The sequence below is a fragment of the Cygnus olor genome, chromosome 2 (genome assembly GCF_009769625.2).
Source record: "Cygnus olor isolate bCygOlo1 chromosome 2, bCygOlo1.pri.v2, whole genome shotgun sequence".
Lineage (NCBI taxonomy): Eukaryota > Metazoa > Chordata > Aves > Anseriformes > Anatidae > Cygnus > Cygnus olor.
Genome location: NC_049170.1, coordinates 72,051,640 through 72,063,235, shown reverse-complemented (window position 1 = coordinate 72,063,235; position 11,596 = coordinate 72,051,640). Strand labels below are relative to the sequence as shown.

The following is an 11,596-nucleotide window of genomic DNA, read 5'->3' as shown; positions in this document are numbered from 1 at the left end:
AAGAGGGCGACCGCGGCCGACAGCTCGCCACACGGCGGCGGCGGGAAAGGGAGGGGAGGAACACGAGGGGCTTGGGGGCGAGGGGGGGCCCTTGGTGCTGAGGGCGGCGGGCGGGGACGGTGCCGCGGCGGTTGCGGTGGTTGGCTCGGCCCCCCCGGTAACGGTCTTCGGGCGCTGGGGGCGGCGGTTGGCGGCGGGACCCGCGTCGGAGCGGCGCCTCCACCCCTCCCTGCCTCCCTCCCGTCCTTCCCGCTCTGCCTCCCCGCCCCGCCGCCCTCGCACACCCGCACACCCTCACGCACCCGCACACACCCGCACAGACTCACACACCCGCACACGCCGGCGGCAGGGGGTCACCTTGGCGGCCGTCGGGCGCCCTCTCCGCTCTCCCTCCCCGAGCCTCCTCTCGCCTCCCCGCCCCGGCATGAGCCGCGCGGCGGGGAGCGGCGCCCCCCGCCCCGCCGAGCCACCCCTGGAGCACGGCGCCCCGCCGGAGCTGCCGCCCGCCGCCGGGGCAGGGGAGGCGAGCGGCGATCCCCCCGCGGAGCCGGAGAGCTCCGGCCGCGGCCGCTCCCCCAGCGCCGCCGAGGGCCGGAGGGGCGGCTCGGAGAGCGGCCGCGGCTCGGCGGCGGCGGGCGACAAGCCCGAGACCCGCTCGGTGTGCAGCAGCGAGAGCGGCAGCGGCAGCCAGCCCGGCGGGGCCGGCCCCATCTGTAAGATCTGCTTCCAGGGCCCCGAGCAGGTGAGGCGGGACGCGGCGGTAGCGGGCGGGCGGCGGGTGGCGGTCAGCACCAGGGACAGGGCTCGGCGCCGCCGCACCGCACCGCACCGCCGGCACCGGCGGGTGATGAAGGAACATAGGAGCTACCGGGGGAAGCATTCGGCTACGTTATGTTAGGTCCTGTCAGGCAGCTGGCTGGCTGAACGACATAAAGCTCCGCTCGAGGGGGCTCACAGTTCTCTGTGACGACATCCATTTCTTTCCTAGTGATCACTGTCAATGCTGGAGAAATGCATTAGACCGCGCTCGGTACCGTTTGAGGTGCCTGAAAGGGCTGCTGCTGCTGTTGGATGATGCGCGGTAATTTTCTGCTTTTTTTCACATACGTACACATGCCTGCGTAGAGAGTTATCTGGCTTTCTATCACTAGGAGCACTTACATGTTTTTTGAGACAGTTTAGTTTTTGAGCATTATTATAGCCAAAAATACATGTTTAGTATTTCATGGATTGAAATCGAGACCAGTTTGCAGTTACAGACCTGTAAATATTTTGGTAGTGAATATACATATGCATAAAATATTTCTTTAAAATTAATGCTTTTGTGCTGCCTTTTCAGGGCGAACTGTTAAATCCTTGCCGCTGCGATGGGTCAGTACGATACACACATCAACTTTGCCTGTTAAAATGGATAAGTGAAAGAGGGTCGTGGACCTGTGAACTCTGCTGCTACAGATACCATGTTATTGCAATTAAAATGAAGAAGCCTTGCCAGGTAATTTATTTGTTAGTTTGTTTTTAAGAATACACCTTTGCAGTAATTTTTTTAAAACACAAAATAGTACTTGCTTTTGTTTCTAGGTTTTTGGAAAATGCAGAGGAAAACCATATATACTTCACCAGTTTGCACCTGCATCCACTTGAGTTAGGTTTTAAGAGCAGTTACATACTAAAACATGCAGTCATTTGATTCTGGTATGTTCTAGCTTTTGTCTTGCCAGAGGAATAGTCTTCAGAGGTTGTTAAACCCTATAATTAGATATTAGTCATACTGAGACATGGCAGAAAAACTTGGATCTCCCTGCTTCTCTTTCTAAACCTTAAAAATGTTTTTATAGTTCCGTAAAGACTAAGTCAAAGGTTGATTTCATTCATTCTTCAAGCATGGGGTCCACAAATATAAAAGGAGGTGACTTTTCAGTCCTGGCACAATCCAGAGTAGCAGAACAGTGTTTAATATTTGTCCACCGATGGCTGATTCAGAAGTTGAAATGTGCAGTAATGTTTTTCACAGCTCCCTTTTATTAGCATCACAGCCTGCAGCTGGAAGTTACAATACAATAGTGGTAGCATGTTCAGGGAGAGGGGAGGGGAAACTCAGATGAGATCTGTTAGGGAAACCTTAATACCACTTTGCATATCAGAATTCTTTAGAGACTTAAAGTTCCAACCTAGAAACTGTATTTCATACATCTGAGGAACACATTTAGTAAGATAATTGTAGCATTCTTTTGGTTTCGATCTTATGAGCTCAGAGTTGATGAAACTCCTGAGGGCCAAAGCACTCGGATCATTTTTCTGCACCTGAGTTTGATAGGACGTTAATAGAAAAGACATGCTTGGATGGCAACAGCAGTTGTGTGTCAATGATAAGCATTCCTTGGATGTAGGATAGCTGGAATTTGCTTACAGCTGTTCAGATTAGGTGCAGGTACTTTCAGAGCCAGTCGTGACTTCAAGTTTTTCCTTAATGAATCCACAAAGGGAATTTTTGATGAGCTCTCCTGGATGGAACTTCTATGTAGAGCCTCTATGAGTTAAAAAAGTTGTGGATTTATAAAAGCCTCCAGAAATTGAAGGTGGTAGACTCTGTTGCTACATAGACTCTGTTGGGTAGTTTGGCGGCTCAGCATGAGATTCTGTTTGATCCTTTTGGCTTTTTTTAATCTTTTAAAAGTCTGTATTTCCTGTATATCCACGGCAATTATATCATTTTCCTAGCAAGGGTTATATCATTATAAACTGTTTGCAATGACGGTCTCTGAAAATAATAGTTTAACGGCAAGGGCATGGCCGTTCCCTGCAAGCCAGCAACTAGTACAATTTGAGATGCCCAAAGGTAGCCAAAATATCTATACAAGATGTCAGATGTGACACAACTTAGAAGAGACTCTGGAACTGCTGCTGGAGGCCAAGTGGGATACCACAGTACATCTGAAGCATCATTAGACACCTATCTGTGGACAACAGAATCAAGCTCCAGTTTGAAGAACAACTATTCACATTCTGTGAAAAATAGAAAGAAAGGAGAAGGTTTCAGTGGGTTACAATGATGTTTGGCCAAGCTACATGTGAAGTAGATGCAAACTGAAGAACCAAAAGATAATGCCATTCTCTTCATTACTTACGGCAGATTTTTTCTTTCTTTTTTTTTTTTCTTCTCTTTTTTTGGTGCAGGGAGGGAAATAGATTGAGGTTTCTTCTTCAATAGCTTATAAAAATACTTGTCTTATTCTTAACTCTATTTTTTTTATAGAAATGACCTTTTTTAATTCTTGACAATATAGGATACAAAAAGATTTCATGGAGTTGCCTACTCAAATAACAAGTTATATCACATTCCTAGAATCAAATTACTGACACTCAAAAGGTTTCACATCTCTTTGGAGGGACACAGTAGTGCCTTTTTCATATTCCCACACTTAATATTCCTCTTGCAGTTAGAGAATCTAAAAGGAGCCCTCAATATCGCAGTCATCTATGTATTTGGTTAAGGGTGATCAGTCTTAATATGTCCTCACTCCACTCCCACATTAATGACTATGATAGTATGGACCATTTTAAACAGCTGCTCTAGTTTAAGCTTTTGGCCAGGTTCTGGATCATTTGCTTAACTACACAGAACCCTTTTTTAAGGTAACTTTTTGAACAGGTTTTGTAAAAGGCTAAGGGTTAGACCATTTCAATATAAAGGTAGTTTACAACATCTTCATTGAAGCAGTGAATGCAGTTAAAAGTTCTGAAGCAAGCAAGACATTACATTAGATAAAATACTTGGACAGGAGTTATTCACTGTCTCTGGAGCAAGTAGTCTCAGTCCATATCCTCAGAATTGTCTCTACAAGTCTTTTACAGATTAGACCTGTGTAGGCAGTGTCGAAGAGATAAAAAGGTTGCTATCTACCAAAGTAACTTTTTCTCAACTAAATCATCCATGCAGATTTACACCAGCTCCTCAGGTTTCCTTTTACTTCAGCTCTTTATGGAATGTTACAATGCTTAGGGAGTTAAGAAAGAATTTTCTACATGTTCTTCCAGAACATTGGAATAGATGTGAGTCTTCCATTTAGCATGTAACATTTTCCATGGTTTCTGCTGCTTTATGGCAGGGAAGATAATCCCAATGGGGGCCTCTTTGGAGGCAGTACATTCAAGGAATAAAATTTACTATGGTAAGTGACTATTCCAGTAGATTTTCCAGATATTCCAGAGTCGCTTTGTACATTGCAGCAACTATTCGTTAACTCAATTTTAAGAACCCAATCCTGGAAACACATAGAATTTTAATAGAGAAATAAAACTTAAAACATAAAACATAATTAAATTAACCAATGGGCTAACAGCAGAAGATGAGCACACAAACAAATGGGTGACATTTGATATGATGTTTCACAGAGAAATGAAACTTGATCCATTTTTTTCAGCATCCTTCTCAGGATCGTATTGAAGAGACAGATTTACCCTTGCACTAATTCGTTAATGAAAACACATGTTCATGTTGCTGGACTTGCTTCTCACAGCAGAGCAGAATATGATCCAATAATAGGCAAGGTTATGTTAAAAAATAAGTTAAAAAAAAAAAGAGTAATTAGAGGAGATGGAACAAATATTGTTTCGGTCAGGGAATTTTGGATATTTTGTGAGACAGCTTAAAAAGAAGGGAGAAACCTTAAATGTCTGCCTTGGACATTAAACCACTTAGAATTACATTTTAGATTAACAAGCAGAAAGAAAGCACAAGCAGAAATATTGTTGGTGTTTTTTTGTTAAGTGTTATAATTTCTAAGGATTTCCTTCCTAAAGGAAATATAAACAGATTGCTTTATTTTTATTGGAGCTGTATAATTATTAAGCTGTTACTAAATTAGTTCACTAGATTTGCAGTTAAACGTGAATGCATATTGCAGAATGGTAATTCCCTTGTATGATTCAGAAATAATGTTTAAAAGTGGAACAGAGTCATGCAAAGGTTGAGATAATATACATTGGTGCTAAAAACATCATTTCTGTAGAACTTAGTAATTAATGCATTTAGAGAATGGGCTTTTTGTAGACCATTACTGCAGTCTGTCATAAAATACTATTATGTGAGATGTTCAATATACCCTGCATTTGTATTCATGAACACATGTTCTGGTACTTTTGGTGAACTGGACTCGCTGCAGAAGTGATACAGTAAATCTAATTTAATTTAAAGGTTAATTTAAAAGCTAATTGCATGGCAATTCAATATTTATTTATTTTTGAAAACAATGAACGATTATTTTAAAATGTAAATTCCTATTTGTTAGGTCTGATTTTTGAATATAGACACCTCCCCTCAAAAAATGAAGGTGGTAGTTACTATTATTTAAGCAAGTATGTAGTTACTTGAGCAGCAACGTGACTCATGAGTTCTGTACTTTTCAGTGGCCCAAATTGTGATTATTAACATTTGAGATATACAGCATAAAAATTCCTATGTTCAATAGTTCTCATGAATTACACGTTCGATTTTTCAAGTCTTGCTAATGTGAATCGTCCTCACTCATCTGAGGAGCATCAATTAGATGAAAGACTTTGTAGCAGATGTGGGTAGATTCATGTAGGTAGATGTGTGTGCTTTATATTAAAAAAGCAAAAGCTACCAAGGTCTTCAGATACTTCAATATGGAAGCCAGTGTCCAGAAAAAAATGTGTAGTAAATAGAATAGATATGTAGTAAAAGTTATCTCTAATGACTCTGCTCAGCTGGATGAAAGCATTTGTTTTTCATAAGGCGTTAACTAAGAAAGGGAAAGGGAGAGGGCTCAAATCTCCAATTTTGCTTTTCAAACTACACTATCTAACAATAATCTGCTAATATTGCTGCTATTACACTGCCTCTAATGAAGATGCAGAAGGATACACCATGATATTCACTATGTCAGCACACATGAAGAACAAAAAGAATAGTCCCAATCTTGGGCCAGTTAACTTAAGTTAAAATAACAGATAAATCTGTGGGATATATAAAACCTTTCAAATAAGCAGTAGTCCCTCTACAGTAACGATATTTAAATATTGTTGTGGTTTTGGCATCTCAAATAGGATGAGTCTTAAGATGCTGCTTGAAAAGAAAATAATGAGGCTTTGCAGGCACCTTTTGAATGTGAAGGTAGTAAGGAAGGGCTCTTAGAAAATAAATACATGGATGGGATAGTATCATGAACTGAACAGAGATGGGATTCAATGTCTGAGTAGTCATTAGAAGATGAGAAGATAATTAATATGTCAGTAGGTTAAAAATCAAATCTATTTATTTGATGTGATGGGGAAGAGAGGAACCAAGACAGCAGTGATAGAAGGACATTAATATGTTCAAAGTAGTGGACTAAAAAAATCATATCTAAAGCAGTCTCATAGTTGCTGAGAAAATTACATTTGTCAAGAACTTAAAAGCCGTATTACAGCAATTGGGACCTAAGATGAAAATGATAATGAGAAATTAAATTTTTATATACGGATAGTCTTAGATACATCATATAGAAAGCACCTGCAAGTTTTAGAAACATTGTGAACAGAAAGATCCGAACAGATATTTAAAGTTAAGATAATACTTGGGTTACAGAACAGATTCACAGGTTGGAGAACTAATAATCCATTGTGCTTGAGAAAGGCTGGAACACGAAAATCTTGAGATTTTTCATGAAGTTTAGTATATAGGAAGAGCCATACAAAAAGTGGTAGAAACAGGTGATTATTTTAGTTTTGGCAGGGAAGAGAGGTCTGAAACAGAGAAGATTTGTCATTCATGAACATAGACATAGTAGTTGTACTTCTCACACTCTTTTCTTTTCCTAAGCATCTACTTCTAACCACTTCTAGGGAGAAGTTACTAGACTAAGTAGACCTTTTCATTTTTAACCCTCTGAGCAGTTTCAGTGATGTGTGCTGGGTGGAAGCTGCTGATTATCGATACCATTAATACCAGATCTGAAAGTCAGATAATGACAAACAACATGTGAGTAAATGGACTGATTCTATTACAGTGATACCATAGTAGGAAGGGGTAGGGTAAGAATAAAGGTTGGGTAGGCTGAGTAGGAGTAAAGAAGAATTAATGACAAAATACTGGATATAGGCCTAGGAGAAAAGCTAATAATCAAAGCAGTGAATGGCTGGTTGAACACTGAACCATGTTTGTAAGTCCAATGAACAGAAATGATACTCATCTAAGAGGTCAGAGTGGCCATCTGCATGGGATCTGAAGCCATCAGGAAGGAGCATGGGAAATGATCAAAAGAGACAAGAACTGAAAATGGAAGGAGAGGTTGAAAAGGGTTAAGTGAATAGAAAATAGAAGTTTGGAATAGGGGAAGGAGGTTGATTTAGTTCTAGAGAGTCCTATGAGAGAGCTGAGAATTAAGAAGAGGGCAGATTTAGGTCAGAACTGCCAAAACAATGCTAAATCAAATATTTGAAACCTATGATTCATCTCAGAAACTTGCATATTCCTAGTCTAGAAAGGATTTAAAAGGTTTGTGGTGCAAAAATATGCTTTCTTGCTGGTTGGAATGGCTGAAGATTGAAGTGTTGATCCAGAAGGTGTAATTAATATTTGGGATTTTGCTAGAATGGTTGTAGTGCCACCAGCAAACTCCTGAGATCAACTTTCCTGATTCTCTGTGTGCTCATGCTTTGCTAGATGGAACATTTGGTCATAGTTGGCATCTTAACTGATAGAACTCAGGACATCTGTCATTCTTGTCGGAGCACCAGCAATGGCATGCAGGGAGCTAGACAAGCCACTCTGGTGCTTACATCTGTCTATTTAAGATAGGGGATTGGCAGTAAAAAATAGATTAGGCAAAGAAGTGGTGATTATAGCATAGAGAACAATTTTGTACTAACGTGGATAGTGAATTAAGGCTTACCAAATCTAGTTCACTCAGCCAGTTCTGTTGTTATTCTCAAGTCCGCATTATAGCAATCAAGTACCTACACAAAATAAATAAGACATTTTTTAAAAATGGAATTGCATCCAAGCTGTGGGGGTGTGTTCCCCTTCTATGTTACTCTTGTATTTTCAATAGCTTATTAAAAAAGGAATTGTTTTCTCGTTTTATTTTGTGAAATGTGTGAATTGTGCTCAGGGCAGTTTGAATGCTTGCATGGTGTGAAACAGCAGTAAACACTATGTAAACTGCAAACTGTACTTGAAAATAAAGTTCTAATTACAGGTGTCATCCTGATTTAGTGGTAATATATATATGTATGGTGTATTAAATAGTGAGTTAACTACTTCTAGGGAAAATAGTGGATTCCTTTGATACGGCAGTTTACATGGGGCAGGATGTCTAGCATGAGACATGGTGTTAGGTAGTTTTTCAGAGGAAGTATCTTGAATAGAAGTTACTACGGCAATTATAAGCATAAATTACATCTTTTCAAAAGATTTAATTAGAAAAGTATTTCCAAATGTTAGGGGCAATGTGAATGGGAGTCTGCTTACCTACATATAAATAGCTACTGCCATTTTAGGTGATTAGGATAGCTAAGTAAACAATGTAAGACTTAAGGTACGGTGTGGGACCTGTGTTCAGGAATCTTTGAATAACTGTTTTTTGCCTTTTTTTTTTTTTGCCTATTTGATAGAATTCCCAAATAGCTTGATATTCTAGCCTAAAACTGGTGAGATTTATTCAGCGATGAAAAGTTTTCTAAGTTTTTCAAAAACAATTTTTTATCTTTTCTCTCATGTCCCAAATCCTGATCATTTGAGTCTTTAATTCCCATCAACAGGCATTAGTGAAAAAATGTTACAACCAATTCCTGATTGATTGTTTCAGCAGGCTTTTTCTATTTCTTGATGTGGAAACCTGTTAATAAATTACAGTGTACTTCTTTTATACCTCTTGTCTGTGATACCTTAGTTCATGCTTATTTAGTGGTATAAGTAGCCTGTCCTGGGTAAAACCTCTCAAGACCTCCCCTGGGTTCTCTACAACCTTTGCTGTGTCAACTGTGAAATGATACTGTAGTTTTTTTCCACAACAGAAATCTGCTGAAGAAAGTTGGCTTTATTGACTTTGTTTCAAAACTTCCTTATACTGCTTCTCATTTTTGAATATTTGTCATTTCTGCTGAAGTCTTCATGCTGTCACTTTTGTTTACACTTCAATGAAGCCAGTATAGAATGAGTCTTACAGTTTTAGCCACATGCTGTTTTCTTTCCCCTTACTAGTTTTTTTTTTCTTTCTATGTTTTTACATATTTTTCTGGCAGTGTCTTCCCTCCAGGGCACTATTAAACTTTGCCATTTCTGTGACAAGTGTATTCCCAGTACAAGAGTACATTGTACTGATACCCACACAAACTATACTATTGGAAGAAGGCCATATTCTGAGCTAAAGGCTCATTTTTCTGATCTTTTATGCTGAAAGTAATTTCTCAATAGTTTCAGACAGTCGTGAACCTTACCATCAAGATGGTATCACTTGCTGGCTTCATGTGTTTGTAGCTACTCTGCTAACACTGGAAGAAGAGACTTCTAAGCACTACAAGAATATTGAAAAAAGCAAGATGATTAGAGGACTGGAGTATCTGTCGTAGGAGGACAGGCTGAGAGAACTGGGCCTGTTTAGCCTGGAAAAGAGAAGACTGAGGGGAGACCTCATTAATGTGTATAAATATCTGAGGATGGAGCCAGTCTCTTTTCAGTTGAGCCCAGTGAGAGGACGAGAAACAACGGGCACAAACTGAAGCATAGGAGGTTCTGGCTCAATATGAGCACTTCTATGAGCACTTCTGGCACTTCTTTACTGTGAGGGTGACAGAGCATTGGTACAGGTTGCCCAGAGAGGTTGTGGAGTCTCCTTCACTGGAGATATTCAAAACCCACCTGGATGCCGTCCTGCGTAGTGTGCTCTCAGTGATCCTGTTTGGCAGGGGGGTTGGAGTAGATGATCTTCAGAGGTCCCTTCTAACCTTGGCCATTCTGTGATTCTGTGAAGATCCATAAAATTGGCATCCAGGAAACTATCCTGAGAAAATGAGAGCATACTTCAGTATGCCTTCTCTTCTTTGATGCTAAGGAAACTCCCTCTGCTCACCAAGGAAGAACAGACAGGGAGAATCTGCTTCTTAATGGGACACTTTATATATCTCTAATGGCTATTATCTGAGCAGTCTGAAATTTACAGTCAACTATACCTTGTGGTTACTCCCTGTACATTGTGTTCCTCCATGGATGACAAGATTAAGCATCTCAATTTCAGGGCTGCTGTTTCATAGGAGGAAAGCAGTCTGATATATTTTGCTTGGAGGAATCAGCATAACATAGTTGCTGTCTGGCTCCTGCTAGAATAACATGAATATTGGAGTCTTACACATGCAGCCTTTTCCTGCACTTGCAACACTGTCTTCCACATAACCTCTTCTTTAGTGGCCTCAAGAATCATTGGAAGCTCCCATCATTTAACGTCATTTTCCAAAAAGGACACTTTGCCTATATTGAAATGTACAATGATGACTTAAAATCATCATTAAAATAATAATTTTAAATTATCTTAAAATTCCCATGAGATTTAATAAAGAGGGTCACTTTCTCTTCAAACAGCATTTACAGAGTATTGCGATCATCTCATTGCTTTCTGAAAGTTTGTATCAAATAGTAATTTGATTAAGTACTGTCTGCTTTTTGTCAAACTTAAGCGGAAGGTCTTCATGTCATCCACTGCTCAGTATAAGGAGAAGGACCATCAAATGCTTCTTAGGGATTTCAAATTTCTTTACTTCAGTCTTTCTTTTCTGTGGCTTGGAGTAAAAGATTTAGAAATATGTAGAATAGTTGATGATTCTCAGGGAATACATCTACTTCAGAGTTTTTACATCAATAAGAGTTGATACGATTACCAGGTATTTGAATGTGTTTTAAAATTGTAGATTCCCTGGGAAGAGTTTATGGCTGTGGGGGTTTCAGAAGCTCATCTACCTACTGGGGCTTCCGTTCATACTTTTGTAGATCTCACTGATATGATTGCTGTAAACCTAGCCACAGAAATTAGGACCTACAAGATCTAAAAACTTCAGTCTTCTAGACCAGATTATTTCAGAATAGATGCAATCTGTATTTCAGTTACTTGCAGATGTTTTGGTGTTTACTTGACACAAGGGAATCTTTGTCTTCATTGCACAACTCTCATGAACTAGCTCCTCATAATAATCTCCAAGAGATTCCTCTCGTCTTTTTTTGGGGGTTCAGAGGTACAAAAATCAAGTCTGTTTACTTAACAATCACCTAGCATTTCCATGGTGCTATGTGTCTGACCTTGAATTAACATATCTGAAGTGTGAATATTGTCTTTGTCCACGTGTCACTGTCTCCCACTTTTTCATCCTTCCCTAACTTTGCTAATGAATTGGCCAGATTAAGTACTGAGCCATTGTTGCCTCTTACATATGAATCCCTTGGCTATGACACTGAATTTGTCACTCCACTGTTTCTCTACTCCCCTCAGTCACTATGCTGACTACCCCTTTTCCAGGATTCTGACAGAAGTAGGGAAGATTCTTGGGACAGAAATCTCTTTCAGCAGGACTTTAACTGTCTTTTTTTCTTCTGGTAATCAAATGC

At 40.2% G+C, this 11,596-nt stretch overlaps 1 protein-coding gene across 1 annotated transcript in view; it reads left to right on the top strand.

The window, feature by feature from the left end:
* The first annotated feature begins 424 nt into the window (after nt 1-424).
* MARCHF11 (membrane associated ring-CH-type finger 11) overlaps nt 425-11,596 on the top strand; it is a 29,105-nt gene continuing 17,933 nt past the window's right edge. The window contains exons 1-2 of the mRNA XM_040546052.1: nt 425-742; nt 1,340-1,495. Of these exons, the coding sequence (XP_040401986.1) occupies nt 425-742; nt 1,340-1,495 (474 nt within the window). The remainder of the gene's footprint in view (nt 743-1,339; nt 1,496-11,596) is intronic.